At 36.3% G+C, this 25933-nt stretch overlaps 1 protein-coding gene across 1 annotated transcript in view; it reads left to right on the top strand.

The window, feature by feature from the left end:
* RPGRIP1L (RPGRIP1 like) overlaps positions 1-25933 on the top strand; it is a 99251-nt gene that overhangs the window by 29764 nt on the left and 43554 nt on the right. Inside the window, exons 10-19 of the mRNA XM_005608265.4 lie at positions 3759-3898; positions 8919-9025; positions 9256-9306; positions 9984-10163; positions 10683-10800; positions 14887-15339; positions 18266-18417; positions 21348-21726; positions 24767-24957; positions 25082-25165. Coding sequence (XP_005608322.2) covers positions 3759-3898; positions 8919-9025; positions 9256-9306; positions 9984-10163; positions 10683-10800; positions 14887-15339; positions 18266-18417; positions 21348-21726; positions 24767-24957; positions 25082-25165 — 1855 coding nt within the window. The remainder of the gene's footprint in view (positions 1-3758; positions 3899-8918; positions 9026-9255; positions 9307-9983; positions 10164-10682; positions 10801-14886; positions 15340-18265; positions 18418-21347; positions 21727-24766; positions 24958-25081; positions 25166-25933) is intronic.

Genomic DNA, 25933 nt, shown 5'->3' with positions numbered 1-25933 from the left:
TCTCATATTTACTGTATCACCATGAAACTTTATCTTTCCATATTAGAAGATGATCTAAGAGTGGAAATCTGACTTTGAAGGGCTTTTTTTTTTAGTGTTTTATGCTTGAGCTACATTTTTCTCCTGTCACGTTAAAAACAGACTTGATTATGCTGCTTACCCTTGAATTTTGTGTGAGGTGTATTGAAGTAAATGTGTGTAATGAATGTCAAAACATTTTGTGTCAGAAAAAAATTAATGTCACTTAGGCACAAAATCCAGCAAGCGCACATGGTAGTAAATAGAACTATAAAATTCTCTAATACAATTTTTTTAAATATATAATATGTTTTCAGAAGCATAGTTGGAGAAACTCTACGAAAATCCGCATCGCCCGTAAGATCCTTTACAGCTCTTGTGTTTCATTGCACTGTTATTCATCATTGCCAACAACTAATGCTCATCAAAAACTGCATATACTCCATTTGGTTAGTCATAGTGATAGCATGTTTTTAAAAGGAGAGCATTTGTTTGTTATTCAGAATTGGCTCATTTTCAGGAGAAAAATATGATTTGCAGATTGCATTCTCATCTTCCTTTTTCAAATGAAATTTTGAATGTGTTTATTACTTGACATATGACATATTAGAGAATCATCTGGTAAGATAAAACCCTCATGTTAGTATTTGGTATGAGCCTTTTTTAATATGCTAAATTTTTTTTTATACAATGCCAAGAAATAAGTATAACTTTAAGAAATGTTCAATTTAAAAATTCAGAATACATTTTCTGCAATTAAATCTCTCTACCTGGTCAGAGAGAAGATCTATACTATAATGTAGGAAAGCTGTGTCCCATTTTTGCAGTTGGTCTAGTTGCAGGGTGATATAACTGGTGAATGCAGTAGTCCTTCCACTGTAATGTCTGTGAATAACCTGGAAAACAGCAAAAGGCAGGTGCCACCACCCCTTTGGAGCCTGCCCACCTGCCCTCCTCCCCACGCCCCACCACCATCCAATGAATTCAGCCAATTGAGATTGGATCCAATTGAGAATCTGTTAACGGTAATTTTAAGATACTAACTCCCTGAGAGACACTAATCCAATGCCTGCTTTTTTAGAAAAATCCATTGGTCTAGTTTTTGAAGATGATATTAACCATTTTAAGAGTTGGGTAAATCAAGTTTTTACAACGTGCTAGTCATCTAATATTCAAAATGTAAAGGAGCGCTGCTGACCGCCCGTGGACTCTGTGCTGCATTTCTGTAAAGTGAGCACCTGTCCCCTGCAGTCTTCTCGGTATCACGGAAGCTCATGTGATCAAATCTGAGCACTTTGTGCCTCCCAGAAATCGGTCCCAGTACATTTGGGGCACCATTTTTCCTTCAGTAAGGGAAATATCCCAATGGAAGTATGTGTTTCATTTCTATTAGGCCCTCACTAAAGTACCTATGAATTTCTTTATGGATGATTTAGAGCTTATTCTTCCCTGTCTTTAACGTTAGGAAACCCTTGAATGTTGGAATAAATGGAATTTCTTCTGTAAGAAAAAAGACCTTAGGGTGGAGAGGAATTCTTCAGCTCTTATTTCAGTCTTATCATGTTGTTGATCAAGGGTGTGTATTTACAGTACGCTGACCCATGACTGCTAATGGACATACCAGTGACCACAGGCACCAGTGAGCCTTCCACTGCAGATTGACATTTTATCACTCCTGCGACATTGTGTAACAATGAAATGTGTGCAGAGACCAACTATGATCCCCCCTCAGTTGTCACTGTAGGCAATGTACAGAAACATTTTCATGAATAAAACTTTCTCAAAGACTGTTCTCCTATGCAGATTTAATCATGTGCACAGCCTTTACAAAGAAAATGGAGCCAGATGTGGTTCACCATTTATAGTTACACAGATGGCTCCAAGCATAGAGGAATACAGTAAATTCAAAAGGAATTCCTCATGAAACTCCAGTGGAATGTAATCCTAAATTTAGAGGGAAGATAGCCATGGACTAAATTCAGATTGACTTATGCTGATTTACACTAGTATTTTGTGGGTTTGGAAAAACCAGGCTGCTAAATTGTTCTTAATTTAAACACATACAGCTTCTGATGTTTCTGCCAGATTAACTGTTGGTGATCTCTTTGCTGGTACTAATACTATTGGAACACTACTGTTTCTAATTTTTGGCATCTGATAGAATGTATAGTTGTGCCTATTTCATCATGCTAATTTTTTTCCGGGTAGTACATGTTTTTAATAATACAAGACACATGCAAACACATACATACACACTCACGTGCATATATATGTATGTGTTTGGTATATATAATTTGACCAGACACAGAAATTGTATTTGTTCTTTATCTAAAAATCAAAGTATAAAGGAATATTTTTTGCTTTAGCATTTAAAGTATATATTTTATTTGGATTCCATTTAGGTATTTGTACTTTTGATAAAATTAATTTAAAATATTGGTGAAATGAGACCATTGATAGAAGAAACAGATGTCATATTTAGAGAAACTTCTAGAATTCCATTTATTTTTAAGGTCATGTTACTTTAAATGCAATAAAAACACTCAAAATGTAAAATGAATACACAGTTTTGTTCTTTTGAAACTATGCCTCCCAGAAAAGTCTCTCTTTTGGACTAACCTCAGGACTAACTGGGAACAGCCTTAAGGGCAATTTTCAGTAACAAGTTTCTTTTCCATTTGCTTTATCATCAGTACAAAGCCAGATTTTACAAATTTTTGTTTCATTTACTGGGTTTAAAATAAGTAGAAGGGTCAGAGCTGCGATAATTATTCAGTCATATCAGGCTTCACAGATGATAGTTTTCTGCTGAAATACAGACCAAGATCAGCTTTTCTGAAACCTGGCTGTCACCTGGAGAGCTTTATAAAACTCCGAATTCCTGGGCCCCAGCATCTTCATTTTTAAATGTCCTAAGTGTTGTTCGTGCAGCTGGTCTAACACCAGTGTCTAGTTTAGGCCAGTATTTGTCAGTCGCTGGCCTAAATGAATGTTTAGTGTATACCTTCTGCGTACCCTTTAGTTATTTTTCAACTGGTTCTTCCAATATGCTGGGTCATGGTAGAATTTAACTATAGTTTAACCTGCTACACTTTTATTGCAGAATAAAAATTCTACTTCGTCATTTTTATCAGGGTTGTCTTATTGGGTCTTCATCCCAATCGTGTGTTACAAGTAAAATGTTCTTAGCCAATTGCTCTTTGTTTTTTAGGACAAATACCACATTATCACCACTTCTTAATATCAAACTGCCATCTTGTAGTTCAAAATGCTATCATTTTGTGAATATGTTATCATCACAGACTCTTTAAAAGTTTCAGATTCTAGAATTAAAGATCAGGTGGAGAGTCCCTTTTCTTGTAATACGAGGGTTTGTATGTGGGAGAGAGTGGTTTTGTCCGATGTCGATTGCTGAGGTTTGGGATTGTGGATTCCTCTGGAGTATGTACAGTATCTGAATTCCTTTACTAGTCCCACAAAAGCTGCACACTGCCAACTTTTCTGACTTTAGAGCTCTAAATTAAGGCCAGTTCCTTTGCTCATCCCACAAACTCTTTCATGTTCCCTAACCGCAGCCTGCGAAAGGCGCCTTGGTTTCAACAGCAGCAGACCAGCATATGTTTACTTAATTCCTAAGACATGATGACAGTGGTCTCTGTGCCACTAAAAGCTTTTCTCTTTATTATTTTCGGGTGAAGCTAATTTCCAAGCTTTCCTTGCATGTCACGTGTGTTTTGCAGTGCCTTCAGTGCTGCCCAGGAAGAGCAGTGGAAGTTAAAGGAGCAGCAGCTGAGAGTACAGATTGCTCAGCTCGAGACCGCCTTAAAATCTGACTTAACAGACAAAACCGAAATCCTTGACAGATTAAAAACTGAAAGAGGTACATAGAAAATGCTTACTGACTTATGCGTTTCAGACTTCTGTATTGATCAGGTGTTGGTCGCTGACTCAGTCAGTACTTCCGTGGTGTCTCCTGTTTGCCAGGACCGTGCTGTGGCTGGGGACACAGCCTGCATTCACAGCCACCCATTTTCATGAGTTTATTGGTTGCTCAGAATTTCCCTGTATTCAGCCTATCACATATGCCAAAGGAATTATTTCTTCTCAGAATTACTCTTATTCACATTGTCTTTAATTTGTTTAATTTTCCTAAATTTTGAGCCTTTCTTTATTCGGTAGTCAGCAAGTGTTTATTGAGTACCAGTATGTGCTAGGCACTGTTCTAAGTTCTGGGGATACAGCAGTGAATAAAACAAAGGACTTGCCCTCATGCAACATAAATTCAATAGGGAGAAACTGACAATAATTAAATAAATATGTAATATGTCAGGTGATGGCAAGTGCAGTAGGAGTAAAAACAAAGCGGCTTAAGATGACAGAGTAGCGGAAGTAGTTGCTTGCTGTTTTTGATAAGTCGAACAGGGAGGTTCTCTCTGATAATAAGATGTCTAATTCTACTCTGTGACAGTGAACTTAAATACCAGGAAGCCTTGTCACGATGTCCCTGCTGGAATAATAATCATCAGTAAGTTTCATATTGTGAGTCACAGATCTCACCCTTCTTCTCTCCTAGAAGTAAAATAATTAGAATCAAAGTAGATGTCTGATTTGCTGTCTTATACACACATACATATACACACAAATGCACAACCAGGGAAATATTTGCTTCACATGTTGTATTGTTTACTCATCCACTAGATAAACCAACTGATGTGATAACAAGGTTGCTCCTTTTGAACATTTGCAGTTCAGTTGCATTGAGAACGTTTAAAAGTTTAATGCAGACTCAGTTTTTTAAAAAATTACATTCTAACTAGTAATCTATATATTGATTTAGATCACAATGCTATAAGAAACTTCATTTACTATAAGAAAGATTTTTTTTCCCCATTTTAACATCTTGAGATTGGGCCGCATCTTGTAAGTGATATCTTAAAATTATGATCTGACCTTTTTTCACATTTTAAGAAGTCTGAAAGTGGAATACATCTTATAATCAATGGAGTCTTAATTTCAATGAAATATGTGTTCAATATTTATTCACCAAGTGATTAAATTTGATGACAGATGATTTATGAATTTTTCTCTACAAGGGTGGACTCTAGAAGAGTAGAATAAAATGGTGACATGATTATCACCGGGTGGATATTTAAAAGTTTTTATTTCAAAGAGTCATAGTGCCTGATTTCACTGTGCAGTATTCAATACCTAACAGAGTGCTTTGTTTAATACTTCCTCAATAAATTCCTGTTCACTGAAGTGGAAGTGCTCTATATTCCCTCTCTCTTTTCCAAAAACGGATATAAATGGCTCATTCTAAAGAAAAGAGAAATGAAATAAACCTTCCTTGTTTCTGTGCTTTCTTTATTTCCCTAGATAGCAAGAATTCCAAACCTCTTATCTTTAGACATCTGAATTGGTGTTTGGAAAGAAACTCTTCTTAAGAGGATAGAATCTTGGTGGTCTTTTTAAAAAATTTGTTTATTGTTGAATTAATTCTGGAGTTCTTTTAAATTATTAAAACTACAATTGCTGGGTTATTTTAATGCAGCTAGTCTATTCCTCGTCTTTTTTACTGGTTATTATGTATTTCTGGATTTTTTGAATAATAAAAATAATTCATGTATGTTGAAAAAAAATTCCAGTAGACGAAAAAAATCAATCCCACAACCCTCGAGATAATCACTATTAATATTTTTATGTATGTTCTTCCAGAGTTGTTTCTACATGTATACATGTGGTTTTATAACATGGTTTTTTATTTACTATATTATGAAATTTTTCCTTGAGTGTGAATATAAATCCACATCATCATTTACAATGGCTGTCATAGTTTTCCAGTGTGAGAATGTACCATAGATTGTTTAACAATCTTCTATTGATGAATTTTTAAATAGCTTCAGTGTTTTTAAGTATTATAAACATCATTCTACACAAATCTTTACATATTTATCCAATTATTTTCTTAAGAAAAATTGCCCAAACTGAATCTTTCTTTTTAATGCAACTGTTATTTTAGTTATTTTTGCTTGCATACCTGAAATGTACAGGTCTAATGATTTAAGTTTTGGTTTCTTTGTGAAAATGTTACAATAAATTATAAGAAAAATATCACAGCCTTTAACCACTTTTTACAGGGAAATACTAAACAAAAAAGAAAAAATGGAATTGTCTATTTAAGGAAATCTTTTAATATTTAGATAGTTCCTTTTGGTATTACAGATTTTGAAATTGTTTAATTTTACTTTGAAGTCTCTTCACACATTTACCTTTTCATGTATCAAATGTTCTTTGCCAGAAGATGTTTCCCTGGCTTCTTGTAGTCATTCATCTAACTGGCAAATTATTTTTAGAGAATACTCACCTCTTTATTCAAGGTACAAATTAGTTTCAGATTGTGTGAATATGTGGGGGAAGGATATGTAAATGCAGTTTGCATTTGGTTAATGCTTAAATTAACTGCATGTGTTTAAGGGCCTGCTTTTGAAAGTTCCTTTCTATCTTTAGCTGAAATGCATAATTCAGCATAATGCATATGGTTATACTGATCACAGCTGAAGATATTAGCACAAAGCAGCTCTGAAAATTGTTTAGTTGAATTGTTCTCTGCACTCTGCTTATTAATGGTGTGCTTGAAGAACATAATTTTAAAAGAGTGAAATGTTATCTCATTTGAATAAAATGCTGTTTAGCTTACCCTGCTTTTTGTCAAACCATAAGGTAAGGAGGTTATTTTTCATCTTATACAGGGTGCTTTGATTTTTCATATTATTATTCAGCAAGTCTCTTTCCTCTTTGAACTATAGCGTCTCTGTACTTTTTACGGACCCAGGAGTTATGTCCCCAATAAACGGTTTAAGAAAAGAAAAATATAGCAGATAATTCTACGTAAAACTCAATAGGGAGAAAGTTACTGGTATTCAGTCATGTCTTCTCCCACTAATAAGTTATTTTCCCACTAATAACAGCCTAGTTTTAAAAACATATCAGTGTAATGGAGACATAGTTGTTGAAACAAAAATCAGTAAAGGAAGAAACATTTGAGTAAGTTTATTTATACCTACTAGCATATCATTCTTAAGACTCTGCTCTGAAAAGTGGAAGGAATGGGAAAACTAGAGCAGAGTTAGACTAATCGAAATACGCCATGTCTGGATGAGGATGGAGCAGTAATGTCCTTTACACTTGAGCTCACCCTCAAAATTCCTAAAAGTTTTCTTGGCCAAAGAAGGAATTTATATCATCCTTGGGACCTTTGGTTTTACTTCTTTCTGACAATATTTACTTTCTGTTACCTAATCATTCTATCTGGATGTCGTTTAACCTAAGAAATATAAAATAAAGAATTCCACATTCTTATTCTACTCTTTAACCAATAACCTAACAAATATAAAATAAAGAATTCCACATTCTTATTCTACTCTTTAACCAAAAAGCAAGTTTATCTCAAGACTTTATTATTAATCCTAATTTTTAGTTACAGACAAGTATTTGACTTTTACCTTCAAAATTTCCAAGTATTGTTCACATTTGGAAATTCTTTCGTTTAGTTCACTAAATATTAGCAATTTATACTCTTGGGTAACCTTTTAACCTTTCATCAATAAGTTAAAAGTGTTTATGTATTTGATATTAAAATGTCTCTGCATACCCTAGGGCCACAGTTTTTTTGTTTTTACTTTTTGGTTTGCCAGGAAATATGTGACATTAAAAACACCCAAACTTACTCCATTTCTTCTTAACTGTGTAATTTACTCTTTTTACTTATATATAGTATTTATAGCTTGGGAACACAAAGCATCATAAAAGTTAGAAACATATTTTTGTATAAAATGCAGTCAGTGTGCAAATATATTCATGTGAAGAATTCTTGGCAAATGTATTGATTTACTTTTTTTAAGAAAAGGAAACAAAAATATATACAACTTGAATTGAAGACTCATGATAAATATAAATCTTTGAGAGTAGGATGAAATTAGTGGAGACACCTTAGATGCCATGGTTTAGAGTGAGTCCACAGGGAGCCAACAAAGGAGAACACTTGACCATCACAATGAACTCTAGTGAAGAGTACAGCTAAGAACAGGAGACTAAAGAATAGATTTGTTAGCAAGCTGTTATGCTTTTTTTTTTTTAGTTAAGCATATTTACTGCAGGGAGTGAAAAATTAGTCTCTTTATGGATTTATAGTCTTCTGTAGCTCTGCCCTATGCCCGTTTGTGGATCATGGCAAATGAGTGCCCAGGCAAATGTAACCTCTCCTCCTTAACAATAGCTGTGAGTCCATGTCCTACTAATTAATAGCAGGAACTCAATGAATAAAGAACACACATGAATTACTATTGATCCTACCATGTACTGGTTGAGAACCCATTTCTCCTATCTTAACAGATTTGTTAAAAGTGTGATTGATTAAAATTATGGATTCAGAGTTATTACCAGGGAAGTTGATCTTGTTTTAATAAAAAGACTTTATGCTAAATTGGGCAAAGAAAATTCAAGGAAGTCAATTAAAAAACTAAAAGACAAAAATTTTTTCTTGCATGCCTTTCAGGACCCTTAATAAGTAAGTAAAAATCATAGATTTAGAAACATATTTTCTTGGGTATTTTAGATAGAATGTTCCTTTGAAGTCCCAGAGGCCACAATTTCCTTATATTAATACTGTGAACCTAAGTCTTAAGTTTTCGATAAGCAAGTGAATCATATGGTAGACACATGATAGTGTTCATTTGTTCCTCATTCCCCTGCTGCCTTTGTCTAGGTGCCAGCTCGGTTTTCTCTCTGACCAGAACAATAGTAGATCGAGCTTGGTGTGTATCAGGAATTAAGTTAATTAAAATGTGTTCTTATACCTTATTCTCAGTTACTTTTCTAATTGTGTTGACTTTGTTTTTAAGACCAAAATGAGAAACTCATTCAAGAAAATAGAGAACTCCGGTTACAGTATCTGGAACAAAAGCAACAACTCGACGAACTTAAAAATCGCATGAAATTTTACAACCAGGTGAACTATTTTCTTATTTAGGAACTAAACTCCAAGTTTTTATCTAAGTATTTTATGTGTAGAGAAAACACCATACTATAAAGCAAAAGAATGCAAATATATTACTTTGTCTATTAATTCGTGATGTCAGGCAGCTTCTATTCCGTGAGGAAAATCTGCACAGTTGGAATGTCTCTGGTACTTTCCATTAATACCTCATTTTGAGCTTTTACTTGCTCTGTCTTTTGCAGGAGAGTGATATTAATGCTGATGAATTGAGCGAAGCTCTCCTGCTTGTAAAGGTAACTTTCTGAAGTTCACCATGAATTTCATGTCTGCGTATAACTGTTTCAGCATAATGATGACCCTTATCTGTAACCCTTATACTTGAGAATGAATTATTCAGGAAAGTGGTCAGCATTTAGTTACAGCATATACATATTTCATAATGACATCAAAATTACATTAAAATAGACCTCAAAAACTCTACTTAAAGCACTTTCTCCCAGTCTAACAATCATTTTACTTTTACATGCCTCACTATAAAACTAATCAACAATTTTCTGTCCTAAAAGCCCTTGGTACACCCTATTATCTTAAATAAATTATTGAATTGTAAATGTTAACAGGAGGTATTTTCCAGTTCTAGGATATTCTGTTATTTAGAAGAAGAGATGAGAAAGTGCATTTCTTTCCTTTTAGATCATCACAGTGTAGATTTTAATCAAATGAAGAAATAGAAATAAATGTATGTGATTCTTTTTTATGTCGTGAAGTAATAAACTGTTTTTTGATTTCTCTGTAATTGTTCCAAATGTCTATCCAAAATATTTTCTATATCAGGACTGCTTTATTCCTGGTGGAAAATGGGACTATATCTGTTTTCAGTTAATGATTGCTTCTTGCTGTATCTGTATTAACTTACATGATTACATTTTAGAAACTCTTGTTTCAGTAGTAAAACATGTTTTTGTTTTAGGCTCAAAAATCACAAAAAAATGGAGACCTTTCCTTTTTAGAGAAAGTAGACAATACAATTAATAAAGACCTAGAATGCTCCATGAGAGAGCTGCAAGCAACTCATGCAGAAACAGTACAAGAACTTGAAAAGACAAGAAACATGCTAATTATGCAACATAAAATTAATAAAGATTATCAGGTAATGTAATACACTAAATCGGGAGAGTAGGTTTCCTATAATAGTCTACTGGTGATTTACTTTTCTAAGCAGTATCATGTATTATCGTCTGTTACAATCTACTATCATGTGTTACCACATGACTGGAATTTAGCCTTGTAACTGGCTAGTTAGAATAAATAGTTTAAATACAAGTAAATTTTTTTTTAAGTCCTTGGTTTTAGAGAATAGTGGCAATGAATTCACCTTTACTAGTGTTAGCACATTTTGCAAATGGGTTATAGGTATCCTGAGGTCCTGCCACAACCACATGTTATATTAGCCCTTAACTAACGGGAAAAACCCTCCATAAAAAGGATTCCAGAGTTTTGTTGATTTTATTTCTGATTTATGAACATTGCCAAGCGTTATTTCCTAAACTGTAAGCTATTTGAGGTCAGGAAACTATGGTTTACAGATCCTGGTATCCCTAGGAAATGCTGTAAAAAATGAATATGGAACTAGTCATAAGTATTCAACTTGTTATCTCTTATTTTTTAGATGGAAGTTGAGGCAGTGACCCAGAAGATGGAAAATTTGCAGCAAGATTATGAACTCAAAGTGGAACAGTACGTTCATCTTCTTGATGTCAGGGCTGCACGCATCCAGAAACTAGAAGGTACAATGTGCACAGTTTTTTGTCTCCAGTAACTAGACAAATGGGTTTTATAACAGTTGAAAATGTCATCCAAATCTACACTCATGATTTCTTTTTGCTCTCTTTTTTCCCCAATTCGTAACTATAATAATTTACCAGAAAGGCTGTTTTTAGCTGATTCTTTTATACTAAAGAATTTTTAGTAATTCTCTCTGGTTTTCGAATTCAGTGTTGCAGGCAAGATTTCAAAGTACTTCATAAAGTACCATAGACTTGACTTACCACCTCATTGCTAATTTGTCTTCTCAGCAAGCTACGCATCTCGGCCAAAAAAATCAGTTTGCTCTTTGTCGGATGCATCTTGTTCAGTCCTACACTGTACCTTTGTCTGCTCCACTGAACCTCCTTTCCACCCTGATTCCAAGATAAACCCTTCCCGCCTTCAGAATCTGACTCAGCGCACTCCCATGCCTGGAGGCTGGCTCCCATTGCTCCTAGCCATGCCTCTACTTGAAATGCCCTTGCAGTGGTTTTCAGACTTAAGCATGTGTGAAAATCACTTGGGGAACTTGTTTCAAATGTGGCTTCCTGGGTCCCACCCCTAGAGATCCTGGGCCCATGATTCTGTGTATTTAGAAATAACTCAAAGCAATTCAGACACAGGTGCAAGACTATACTTTGAAAATCACTACCTTAGCACTCACCACTTTTCCTCTGATATACTCCAAAAATATGTTTGGGGATTGTACAATGTGTCCTTCACTGCTGGGGTTTGGCCTATTCTCTGTGACTGCAATATTGTAAGTTCTACAATAACAAGCACTTTGTCTCTCTTCTCTGCCGTACAGTGCTTAATTCAGTGATCTGTGCCAGCAGTCATTTTACACTCTTAAAAATTACTGAGGATCCCAAAGGCCTTTTGCTTATATGAGTTATACTTATGATATTTATCATATTAAAAACTGAAAGTGAGAAATTTATAAAATACTTCTTTTAAGTCAGGCTAAAATAATAATAGTAAACCCATTGTATGTTAACATAAGTTATAGTCTTTATTTTTAAAAAGCTCTATTTTCCATACCAAAAAAAAAATAGAAGAGTGGCACTGTTTTAAATCGTTTAAATTTTTTAATTATTAAAAATTTTTAACATTTTTGCAGATCTTTTTAGTGTCTGGCTTAACAGAAAACAGCTGGGTTTTTATATCTGCTTCTTCTTTCAGTCTGTTGGTATCACACATCATATAGATTCTGGGAAACTCCATTATACCTTTGTGAGAGAATAAGAATGACAAAGGAAAATAGGTTGTTAGTATTATTTTAAAAATAGTTTTGAGGGGCTGGCCCCGTGGCCGAGTGGTTAAGTTCGCGCGCTCCGCTGCAGGCGGCCCAGTGTTTCGTCGGTTCGAATCCTGGGCACGGACATGGCACTGCTCGTCAGACCACGCTGAGGCAGCGTCCCACATGCCACAACTAGAGGAACCCACAACGAAGAATACACAACTATGTACCGGGGGGCTTTGGGGAGAAAAAGGAAAAAATAAAAAAAAAAAAAAATCTTTAAAAAAAAAATAAAATAAAATAAAAATAAAAATAGTTTTGAGGGGCTGGCCCCGTGGCCGAGTGGTTAAGTTCACGCGCTCTGCTGCAGGCGGCCCAGTGTTTCATTGGTTCGAATCCTGGGCGCGGACATGGCACTGCTCATCAAACCACGCTGAGGCAGCGTCCCACATGCCACAACTAGAAGAACCCACAACGAAGAATATACAACTATGTACCGGGGGGCTTTGGGGAGAAAAAGAAAAAAATAAAATCTTTAAAAAAAAAAAAAAAAAAGTTTTGACCTCACAGACCTCCAAAACAGTTTCCGGGGCCCTCAGGGGTTCTCAGACCATACTTTGAAAACCACTGCCCTAAGTAAAAGGGCTCAGTAAATATTTTTTCCGACTGAACAGGGTTTTCCAAAAGTCAAAGAGCAGTGTGTACCTGTTATTTCAAGTAGTACTCAATAAAAATTTGCTTAATGGAATTTTCCTGAATAACAGAGAGGTCACGGAATTTGGGATTTTCATTCCTTTCAGGTCTTACTAAATCTTTACCAATATATTTTATCTGCTCTTAAATTTACTGATTTATTCCATAAACATGGTCAAGCTCCTAATGCATCCAAAACAAAGTACTAGGCAGTGAGAATACTGGAAAAAGCTCAGGCATCACCCTCAAGGAACTCATGAGATGTGAGGAAGAAAATAGACAGTTACACTTTACTGTAAAGAGTGTGAAGCTGGGAAAATGCAAAAGGTGCCAAGAATGATTGGGGATAGAATGCCTATTTATACCTGAAGATTCAAGAAGACTCCACACAGTAGTAGGTTTGGAGTCTTTAACAGTGACAGAATTTACCACTAAATAACAGCAATGGACAGGTGTGGCAGGCAATAGATGAGGCAAGTAAAAGTGCCATAAATGTGAAGCACTGCCATTAGTTCGAGAAACTGCATGTGGATCCATCTAACTGGAACTCAGGATTAGTAAAGGGAGGGGAGAACCTGGAGATAAGGCTGGAAAGACATAAATGATGAAGGCCCTCTTTGCCACCCTGAAGAGTTTGAACCTTGTTAACCTAGAAAACCACTAAGAAATTTTTAAGGTGGGGAATAGTGCACCCAGAGCTGCGTTTTGGAGACCATGCTGTAGGTCTTGGGAAGAATGAGTAAGATTTGATGGCAGGGAGCAGTTTGGGTTTGACAGTAATCTAGTAGTAAACACTGGGAGTGTGAGTAAGGTAGCATCAGCGGAGGTAGAGAGGAAGGGACAAAGTTGATAAAGACTTAGGAAATAGTGTTGAACAGTAGTGACCCTACAGATGTGGGGAGAGTAAAAGAAAAAGAGGAAACTAGGATGACTCTGTACTATCTAGTTTGGGCACCTGGATGAATGCTAACACCATCACTGAGAATCAAAGTACAGAAATAACTAGAAGAGAATAGGATACATTCTATTTTGGATATATTGAGTTTGATATGCCTAGGGGATGTCTAGCTAGAGGGCTCAGCAAGCCATTGGGTTTGTGGGTCTGGAATTCAGGAAAGAAATCTGAATTAAAAATAGAAATATGAGAGTCTTCAGCATATTGATAATAGCAGAAGTCATAAAAGGGCATGAGATTATCCATGAGAATATATAGACTAAGAAAAGGATAAAAACAGCACTCTAGCAAACTAGCAGAAAAGCAGAAACCCTTAAAGAATGAGAAGAGAGGCAGGAGGAGAAACAGGGCAGATGATGACATGGAAGCCACAGTAGGACAGAAGTTCACCAGAGAGAAAGTGGTCAACAGTGTCAATGAAGCAAAGAAATCAGGTAACACGAGGACCAAAGGCCATTCAATCTAGCAATTAATTGGTTATTGGTGGTAGTTTTACGAGAAAAGTAAGGCACATGCTGTTTGCAGGAATTTGAAGATTGTCTGTTAGATGAGGAGTTGGAGATACAAGTATACATTACTTTTTCTTGAAATTTGGATGTAACGTGGGGAAGACGTGTATCTAGAAAGAGATGTCATTTTTAAAAGCAGCTTTACAGAATATAATTAACATAAATTTAACCTGCACATGTTTAAATTGTACAGTTTGGTGAGTTTTGGCCTGTGTATACACCTATGAAACCATCACCATAATTGAGATAATAAACATATGCACCACCCCCACAAGTAGAAAAGTACGTATTTTACTAAGCTGATGGGAAGGAGCAATTGGAAAGAGAAATTAATTTTGTAGGAGAGAAGATAATAGAGCAGAGGCAGAGGAGCAGGTGGACTCCAAACAATTTACCTCAGCTTTTCAAAGGCCTTTTTTTTCTTTTTTCTTTTTCTTGATATAACCTGTGTTACAACTAAAGTTGTAATTTCATTGTTAATAAGTGATTTCAAAAAAGATGATGAATTTCTTTATAATACCGTATTATTTACAGAAAAACATGTAGTCATAGCATTTAAGATGGAGACTCTTCACCAAAAACACTCAGACTTCCTATCACTTCAAAAGCCAGTCTGTATCTTCATACATCAGTATTTAAAAATCTCTAAACTGTGTGTTTTCTCTTGCAGCCCAATTAAAGGATATTGCCTATGGCACCAAGCAGTACAAATTTAAACCAGAAATCATGCCAGATGACTCAGTTGATGAATTTGATGAAACTGTTCACTTAGAACGAGGTGAAAACCTATTTGAAATCCATATCAACAAAGTAACCTTTTCTTCTGAAGTTTTACAAGCATCTGGAGATAAAGAGCCTGTCACTTTCTGTACCTATGCTTTCTATGATTTTGAACTACAGACAACTCCCATAGTGCAAGGCCTTCACCCAGAATATAACTTTACTTCTCAATATCTTGTTCATGTTAATGACTTATTCTTACATTATATTCAGAAGAATACTATCACTCTTGAGGTGCACCAAGCTTACAGCACAGATTATGAAACAATTGCAGCATGTCAGTTGAGATTCCATGAAATTCTGGAAAAAAGTGGTCGAATATTTTGCACAGCAAATTTGGTTGGTAAGTACAGTCGTATAAGCTTTGGATGTTTCAAACACTAATTTGGTTTATGTATTAATATAGTGTTCCACATTAGTATCTTCTCTTACAGATTCAAGATTCCTTTAGGGTAAGGACAGCATTCTCTGATTTAGCTGCCCACAGTTGATTGGGCTATGCTAAGTGTCATTGATGATGTCAGTACAATGGCTATTAATTTTTTAAAAGCTTATAAGTGCAAATGTTTATTTACCATATTACTACCATTGTTTGATCAAACTTTCATTGTAGTACATTCATCAAATATTTTTTTAAGAACTTACCATGTTATCACTGTTACTAGGCACTGGGAATACAGTGGTCAGTGGTAAATAAGACCGACAAAGCCCCTGCCCTCATGTAGCTTACCTTCTAGAGCGGAAGACAGGCCATAAAACAGATATATATCTCGTCAGATATGAAAAAATGATCAGAGCAAGAGAGTAAAGAGAGAGGTGGAAAGTTGCTAATTCCGATAAGGGCTTCCCTGAGGGTTGACAATTGTAAAGACCTGAATAAAAATCCATACCAGGATCCAGGGGAAGAATGTTCCAGGCAGAGGAAACAGCAAGTACAAAGGCCTGAGGGAGGAATGAACTTGACAGGTGGAGGACGAGCAAGAAGGTCAGTGGCTAGAGCAGAGATGAGGTCAAAGCAGTAGGGAGGGACCAGATCATACTCCAGAGCCGTGTAGGTTCTGGGGAGTAGGGATTTTTTTTTTTTTTCTCTGAGTGATGAAAGTCTTTGGAGAGTTTTGAGGAGGGAAGTGACATGATCACCCATAGGTTTAAGAGAAATCACCCTGGGGGCTGTGGGAAGAATAGTCTGTAGGGGCCAAGAGGGGAAATAGGACCATGATCAGTCTATTGCATTAATCTATAGAAGGATCATGGTGACTTGGATTAAGATGGTAATGAAAGTAGTGATAAGAAGTGGTTATATTCACTGTATATTTGATTAACTCTTCCTCTAAGACTTGCTTGTCAATTGAATGTAGGATAATGAGGGAAATAGAGGAGGCAAGGATTTCTAGCATGAGCAGCTAGGGGAACGGTGAGGCCATTTATTGAGATAGACCTGGAAAAGGTAAAGAAGAAAAGCAGGAATTCTGTTTGAACAAGTTAAGATTGACCAGCCTATTAGACAGCCAAGTAGAGATGTCACATAAGCAGTTGGGTACACTAGTCTGAAGGTCAGGGATAGAGATAGAAAAGTGGGAGTTATTAGTATACAGAATATATTCTAAGCCTTGAGCCTAAATAATATCACATAGAGAGTGAATGTACATAAAGAAGAGAATGTGGCCAAGGACTGAGCCTTGGGAACTCCAAAATTTAGAGTTCAGGAAGAAGAGGAAGAGCCAGCAAAGGAAACTGAGTGGGCAGTGAGGTGGGAGACACACCAAGAGTATACAGCATCCTAGAGGCCAAGTGAAGAAACCTTTAAGAAGGAAGGAGGGTGACTTAGGTTCTGGGGAGGGATTTTATTTTATGGGTTGAGTGGTTGATTGCATAGGTAATAGAGTTACATGATTTGAAAATCAAAAAGGCACAAAAGTTTATACCATAAGATGTCTGTCTTCCACCCTGTCCCCCACCTACCATGGGTCCCCTCATCAAATGCTACAAATTCTTCCAAAGAAATTTTATGCATACACAAGCAAATGTGTGTTGTGTCAATATTCTTCTTTTAGGACTTTTTTTAGTGATGGCAGATTTGAGTCATGTTTGTATGTTGATGAGAATGATCCATTAGTGAGAAAGAAATTGATGACTTTGGGGCTGACCCCGTGGCCAAGTGGTTAAGTTCACACACACTGCTTCAGCGGCCCAGGGCTTCGCTGGTTCGGATCCTGGGTGCATACATGGCACTGCTGGTCAGGCCATGCTAAGGCAGTGTCCCACATGCCACAACTAGAAGGACCCAGAACTAAAATATATACAACTATGTACTGGGGGCTTTGGGGAGAAAAAGGAAAAATGAAAAAAAATAAAATCTTTAGAAATTGATGACATAGGAGAGAATGGGGTAATATTCCTAATAATATGGTATGTTCAGGAAAGTTTATGTATAGAATGTCCTCTATTCAACAAACATTGAGTACCCATTATGTACTCGTCCCTCTGGTAGGAAGATATCAGTAGAAGCCATGGCCCTTGCTCTCAAGAAACCCACAGTGTGGTGGAGAAATAGACTGGTGAACTGCAAGTTGCCAAAGCAGTCAGTGCTCTAATGAGGACATATTCTTCCTTTCTGAAGGAAGCATAGAGCTGTTAAGTCCCCCGAGAGCCGTGCAGGAAGTCTTCACAGAGGAAGGGAGATGAAGAGCTGCCTGAGTTGAAAGGAGTCCTAAGGTGTGCAGAGCGAACATCAGACAAGGGTCTGTTATGTACGATAGATATCTGGCAGAGCTGTGGCCTCTTTCCCTGTACTTGTGGCGCAGTAGAGAAATGGGAAGGTGCCAAAGGTTTCTTGAAAGCTGAATTATAATGTGGAATATCATACTTATAGTTCTGAGGTTTTATATTGTATCTGTCAGACTGCATTGAGTGCAACTTGTTAAAAACAAAGTACTAGAGCATCAAAATCTGTAAAGTATTTGATTCAATGTTTAGACTTTTCTATATTTTGGAATGCTTGAAACGGTGTAAACTGGAATATCTCAACCATAGTGTGACATAATTCGTTAATAATATTGAACATAAGCTGAAACTCAGACTTGCAGAAGTAACTTTATTTTCCTCGTCTCTGTTATTTGCCAATCACACATCATTTGTGTAAGTCATATATTATTTTACTCAGTATAAAATTTATAGTTTTAATGCATAAGACCATTGATGTATTTTTTACAGGTATATATTTTGATTTATGGGACTCTTTTAACAGTGAGTTATGTATTGGTTTATAGGAACTAAAGGAGACATCCCAAATTTTGGCACAGTGGAATACTGGTTCCGATTAAGAGTTCCCATGGATCAAGCTATTCGACTTTATCGAGAACGGGCAAAGGCTTTGGGATATATAACATCAAATTTTAAGGGGCCAGGGCAAACGCAAGGGGTAAGCTTGTTTAACTTTAAGACCCTTTTATGACACAAATTTTATACTATTTCTTTATATGTCATGCTTTAAACTGATATTTTCTTTCACAGCCGTCAAGTGACTTTTTTTAACATTTTATTTTGAAATAATCATAGACTTACAGGAAGTAGCAAAAATAGTACAGAGAGGTCCTGGGTACCCTTCACCCAGCTTCTCCCAACTGTAACATCTTACGTATCTGTGGTACAATGTCAAACCCAGGAAATTGACATTGGTACATTGGTACAGTACTACTAACTAAACTGCAGGCTTACTCGGATTTTAGCAATTTTTACACGCACTCATTGTGTGTTTGTGTGTGTATGAGGAGGAGGAGGAGGAGTTCTGTGCAGTTTTTTCATGTGTATTTAGTCACGTAACTACCGCCACAATCAAAATACAGAATTGTTCCATCACCTCAAAGGAACTTCCTTGTGCTACCTGAGATGCTTCTGAAAGATGGATTGCAATGCTGTTATCACACATCGTGACTTTTTTTTTTTAAAGATTTTATTTTTTTCCTTTTTCTCCCCAAAGCTCCCCAGTACATAGTTGTATATTCTTCGTTGTGGGTCATTCTAGTTGTGGCATGTGGGATGCCGCCTCAGCATGGCTCGATGAGCAGTGCCATGTCTGCGCCCAGGATTCGAACCAACGAAACACTGGGCCGCCTGCAGCGGAGCACACGAACTTAACCACTCGGCCACAGGGCCAGCCCCATCAAGTGACTTTTGTTACAGTTTCTACTTTAAGGAAATAAGTAGCTGTTAGTGTCCTTCTTTCCAACCGTTTCCTCATGTTAGATTTCTGAAGTGTGAAGTAGAATACAAAATGAATATTCTCTTACCAAGAACTGGAAGTTTAAATGTAATTCCTCAGAGCAGCATTTCCCAAACTGTGTTTCATGCAGTCTTAATGACCATATTTCCAAAAGAATTCCATGATCCAATAAATGCAGAAAGCACTGAACTGAGCAAAGTTAAATAGGATCCTTGACTTTAGGACTTCCCACGTATAACATGAACCTCAAGAGGAAGCAGAAAGTATGCGCTTGTGTTGAGTAACAGAGGGATAGAGGATGGTAGAAATATTTTGGAATGTCTGCTCAAGTCATAAGTATCTTTTTTCATTTGGAACTCCCCTCATTCCCAATCCACGGGGCTGGGCCCCCAGTGGCCAGCTGTGTGTTCCGGGATCCTGTCCTCTCCCACTCTCCACCCAGTTAATTAACGATTCAGGACTATCCACTTGACCACAGTTGACCCAATCAGATTCTGCTTTCTGAGATCAAGAGAAAGCAGAACTTTTACATACCTGGAACATGTAAATTTGGGAGCTGTGGGGCAGCCATCTTCTACCATGTTAACCAGCAAAGGAAAGAAAATGGGTCTGGAGAGAGAATAGTGAGCAAGCAATATAGAGAGAAATGGAAACCAGATAGTAAATTCTGATGATTTTCCAGTCTCATTACCTTCCTAAGGCCCAACTACGTTTCTGCTATACAGTTCCATGAAATAAACCTGTAGCCTTATATCAAATTCTCTTTTTGGTTGTATTTGCTACATGGGCTTAGTTTCCGTAACTTTCAACTAAAGAACCGTGACTAATAGATTTCCACACTGAGAAAGAGTGACACCTGTTTCCCAGAAATCATCTTTCTAGACTAGTATTTTTCAGAATACACTTTGGGAAATGCTGTTATGGAAAAGAGAATTAGAAATAGACTAGATTATTTATTTAGTTTCGGAGTTTAAAGATTTTTAGACTCCTGGCGTGTGGCTTGAATGAGTTGTTTGCCATTGGTATTTTAGCTTTTATGGGTGTACTTGCAGGGAGAAGCAGAGGGGTTATTTTGCAAATCATTCCACTCAGCCTTCTATAGCTGGATGCAAATGAGCCCTGGGAAAGCAGTATCGTTATTCCCTTCTCACATTTCCCCTCCCCACACCACCAGATGTCTCCACTAAGGAGATTATGACTATGGCTCTATTTTTCCTTCTCCAGTAAACTTCTCCAGAGTCACAGGTTCCAGATGCTCAATCCAAGTTCAGAAATGCAGTGAAAGAGGGGTCCCTTTGTGAAAGGTAGAGAATAACTCCAACACAAAACTAAGCAGGGCACTGAAACACTAACATTTGTTTGTCCCAGATTGCTTCAGCTGTGGTGGGCTTAACAGTTAGTCAGTGCAATTGTTTGCTAAAATATTTGTGCACTGGCTACCTGAGTAAATAGTTCCAAAGGGGTCCATAGAGTAGCTTCTAGCTCTGCCTACTAACTCCTTTTGCTCATCTCTCTTCTGAAATGTTCTGTCAGTCCTAGCTTTTTATCCCCTCCGAGGTTTATCTCTGACTCTGTTCTCTTATTCTCATAACCGTTGGATTTTGATATACTGGCTAATCTTGGCCTCCGGTATCTGTTTCCCCGGACCCCATTGGTTGAGGATGAGGACCAACCCAACTATAACAAAATCATCTCTATGAGTGGGCCCCATCAAATTCACTGGATTCTCACTTAAGAATGGCATATGGTCAGAATAGCTCGAATGGTTGAAGGATTAGCTCTTAATAAACTTGTGAACTAGAGGACATTTGTCTTTGGACCTATCTGCAAAATTTACTCATTAATACTAAATAGAATTAAAGAGCATAAGATTAACTTTTTTCTTGGTTTATTTGGTTTTAAGAGCATTGCTCATTCTTCTATGTTTGTTGCTAATAGCATCTGTTCACACATGTTCTAGGGAATATTGGTTTTGAAGAAGAATCAAAAGTCTTTTACTGAGAAATTCACTATGAATTGAAAATATGCAGCTTTTTGTCCATGTACAAAACTTTTGTTTGAGGGTTAGCAACTGTTGTTTATCTTTTCATTGTATTATTGCTATAATATAAATATGTATATTTTTCCAGTTAAGTCAGCAAGCACCCAAAACTGCTCAGCTCAGTTCTACTGATTCCACAGATGGCAACTTAAATGAACTTCATGTTACAATAAGATGCTGCAACCACCTGCAGGCCCGAGCAAGGCACCTTCAGCCACACCCATATGTTGTGTACAAGTTTTTTGATTTTGCAGACCATGATACAGCCATCATTCCCAGTAGCAATGATCCACAGTTTGATGATCATATGTGTTTCCCAGTGCCGATGAATATGGATTTGGATCGATACCTTAAATCAGAGTCTCTGAGTTTTTATGTGTTTGATGATAGTGATACCCAGGAGAATATTTACATAGGAAAAGTCAACGTGCCTCTGATTTCATTGGCACATGACAGGTGTATTTCAGGTAAGCCTGTTTCTTGAATCTATGAAATTGTAAAAACAAACCTAAATTATACCTCATTATTATGGATATGATCTTTTTATAACTAGTCTTAAACTTGTCGGATAATTGTAAACTTTGGACCTTTAATATTATGTTTTTTTAGTTATTTTCTTAGTAGTTGTTCCAGGGATTATAATATGCATCTTAACTTACCACAATCTACTTAAAATTAATACTAACAACTCCAGTGAAATTTAGGAAATCTGTTGCAATGTAATTCCATTCCCTCCCCCCTCCTTTGTACTATTAATGTCATATATTTGTGTGCCTATATATGTTATAAACCCAAAAATACAATGTTATAATTATTGCTTTAAATAAGCTTATGTCCTTTAAAGAAGTTAAAAGAAGGGAAAATATATATAATTATAGGAGGCTTTTATATTAACTTATGTATTTGCCATTTCTGGAATTCTTTATTTCTTCATATGTATTTCAGTTACTACCTGGTGTCATTTCCTTACTCGGGATTACTCCATGTCTTCTCCCTCTTTTATGCTATTATTGTCATATTTTTTTCTTCATATGAGTCCAACAATATAATTTTACAATTGTTTTATGCAACCTTCTTTTAAATTGGTTGAGAGAAGAAATGAGGAAAACTTATTTTTACTGTCTTTTATAATTACCTATGTAATTAATCTTGCTGGTCTCTATCCCCTTGTGTTGATTTGTAGTTATCATCTGGTGTCACTTCCTTTCAGCTTGAAGAACTTCCTTTAATATCTCTTGTAAGTCAGATCTGCTGGGAATGAATTCACTTAGTCATTGTTATCTGGGACTGTCTTTACATAGCTTTTATTTTCTGAAGGATAGTCTTGCTGGATATAATATACTTGGTTGTCAGTTGTTTTTTTCTTGTAATACTTTGAGTACATCAGACAGCTGATTTCTGGCATCCATTGTTTCTGATGAGAAGTCAGCTGTTCATCTTCTTACGCTTCCCTTGTGCTTCATGCTGTTTACAAGATTTTCCCTTTTTTTTTTTTTTGGCTTTCAACTATGATGTGTCTGGGTGTGGATCCCTTTGTGCTTACCCTGTGTAGAATTTGTTGAGCTTCTTTATGTGTAGGATACTGTTAGGCACCAAATTTGGGAAATTTTCTGCCATTATTTCTTCAATTATTTTTCTGCCCTTTATTTCTTCCCCCTCTTAGACTTCCTTTTCACATATGTTCGTGTGCTTAATAGTGTTCCATGGGTCTCTGAGGCTTCTGGGTTTTTTTTTTTTTTTCGTTTTTCTTCTTCAGATTGATCTCTCTTGATCAATCTTCAAGTTCATTGATTCATTCTTTTCCCAGCTCAAATTTCCTACTGAACTCCTCAGTCGAATTTTTTCATTTTAGTAATTGTGCTTTTCAACTCAAGTTTCTATTTAGTTTTCTTTTTTTACAATTTCTATCTCTTTGTTATAGTCTGTGTTTTATAAGTTATTGTCATCACACTTTTATTTAATTTTTAAACGTGGTTTCTTTTCATTCTTTGAATATGTTTATAATAGCTGCTCTGAGGTCTTTGTCTGTTAAGTCTATCATCTGTACACCATGAGAAACTCTATTGATGGCTTTTTTCTTGTGTATGCAGCACATTCTCCTGTTTCTGTACATGTCTTATGGGGTTTGTTTGTTTGTTTAAAATTGGATATTTAGGATTCTATATTGTATTCCAGCCCTCTCCCACTCCATGTGATGGTTACTGTTGCTATTTCTCTTTGTTTGGTGACTTACCTGGACTAATTCTGTGATCTTTTCCCCTCACTGTAGCCACTGATGTCTCTGCTAATTTTTTGTTTGTTTTATTCTTGTTTTAATTTTAAGCCTGAGTCACCATAGTTTCATGGTCAGCCAATGCGTGGTCAGAGGTTATGATTAAACACCTTGAGCTGATGGCTTGGGTAATGCATTCAAAGTAGGCCTAGGCAGTCTACTGTTCTCATGTTCAGCCAGGGACAAGTAGCTTACTAGGGTCTGTTCTGACTCCTGCTGTTCTTACTGAGGTTCAGTAGATTCTTTTGAATAATGCTTCTCAATTTGTTGTACACCTTTGATCAATTTCCAAAGTCCTTAAATGGTTATTTTTCATCATTTTGTCCAGTTTTATCATTGCTTTTCCTGGAAAGGGTTTATTCAGCTCTTCATTCAGCCAATCTGGAAGTCCCACCTGTGCCTATAATAGAATTTTATCACCTCTCCATATTCCTCCTATATACTTTTTTCTACATAAAGTCTAGCCTTGTCTTGTTTTGTTTTTTTCCCCAGCCAAGCCATTAAAAGAAGTGTCAAACACTTGAGGACCAAGTAAAGGATACCCCTAAATAAAAGTTATGCTTATAATATGGGTTTGTTTTCTTCAAGTGAGGGATTTTGCATACTGAAAAATCTAGTGTCAAAATTAAAATTTGGGACAATATTACAGATTCAGCTAGATAATACTGTTTATTATTGCTGTATGTTTTGTGTAGTTTGTTTATTTTATGGACCTTTTTTGGTATGCTACTATTAATTTAGAGTAATTTAACAAATCCCAGCAAAACATATTTAAAATTATAATAGAGTTATATAGTAAAGACTTCTTTAGATATATAAATTACTTGAAATTTTGAACTTTTAATATATTTTTCTATATAGACAAGTCTTTTGCAAGAATATTCAAATCAAAATGAAGATCAGTATTTGAGTTGTAACCCAGATAATTAGAGGAAGGCTAAGAATTCTGAAAAATCTCTGAATTTAATTTCAGTGAATTAAAATATTTATAAGTTAATTTTCTCATCTTTGAATCAGTTTTATCTTTGATGCTTTGACTTCTGAAAGCAGTCTACTTGAGAGATGAACCTATCATAGATCCTCTTGTCTTTATTTTAGTCTCTAAGTCACTTGAGTTGTGAGTAAAAGCCTAAATTATTTTTAAAGTTGTGGGTAGTTCTCTTTGCTCTTCTTTAATTCTTATGGTCATAAACTTCACCCTAGCACTAATTACAATTATTTTCGTAATTTGACAGGAATTTTTGAGTTAACAGATCATAAAAAGCATCCTGCAGGAACCATCCATGTTATATTGAAATGGAAATTTGCTTACCTTCCCCCAAGTGGATCCATAACAACTGAAGACTTAGGAAATTTCATACTGAAAGCAGAGTCAGAAGCTGTTCAAAGACTGCCTCCAGCATCCTCTGTTAGCACGTTAATTGTAGTGAGTAACAGTGACTTTGAATTTCCTATAAAACTTAAGAAACAGTCAAAAAAAGAAAACATAGCTAAAGTTTATCTAAAATATATGTTCACTATACTCACTCTGATGTACTGGTTTATCTTAGGCACCAACACCTAAACCAAGACAACGTTTAACACCTGTAGAAAAGAAGGTATCTTTTGTGGATATCACACCACATCAGCCTTCTGTAAGTAGTAAACACTCAAAATAGTGATTTTTTTCCCTGTAGCAAACATTAGAAATAAATGATAGAGGTATAGTATACCCTACCTGATTTAAATAGAAACAGATGAATAAAATGCTTCTTTTCTCTTTAAAATGTCAGCTTTGTCACTTGGCACTGTGTAAGAGTGTTAAATGTGCTCACTCTTGCTAAATTCACCATGACTTTCACTTTGCCCCGAGCAGTCAATACTCAGCGCCCATTGGAATCTCCTAGGAACTTTTGACACAGTGGAATACTTGCTGCTTTTTCTCTTGGTCTCTTGGATCCCGTGCCTTCCTAGTTCTCCTCTAACTTGACCGGTTCTTCTTCTCACTCTCCCGGACCACATCTCTGAACGCTGAAATGCCTCAGCAGTCAAACTCCAGACCTAGACCCCTTCTCAGTCTTTATCTTCACTAGGAGATCCCAGCCCATGCCATAGTTTTAAAAAGCATCTATCTGCTGACACTTCCATATTTATAATCTTCAGTCTTGATCTTACTGCCAGATTCCATATTTATTTTCTTACTGCTTATTTCATGTGCTGTCTGGTTTCTAATAGGAACCTAAACCTACGTCTAAAAGCAAACCTGGTTTCGCCAACCCTCTTCCAATATTTTTCTGTCTTGGTTGTTTCCCCTTCTCAGTAAATGCCGTAATCGTTTACACAGCTGTGCGGCTGTGAAATTCTGAAGGCCTCCCCTTGACTCTCGTTTCTCACATCCCACAACTCGGCTCATCCGCAAGGCC

The sequence above is a fragment of the Equus caballus genome, chromosome 3 (assembly GCF_041296265.1).
Source record: "Equus caballus isolate H_3958 breed thoroughbred chromosome 3, TB-T2T, whole genome shotgun sequence".
Classification (NCBI taxonomy): Eukaryota; Metazoa; Chordata; class Mammalia; order Perissodactyla; family Equidae; genus Equus; species Equus caballus.
This window is presented reverse-complemented; position numbering and strand designations above follow the sequence as displayed.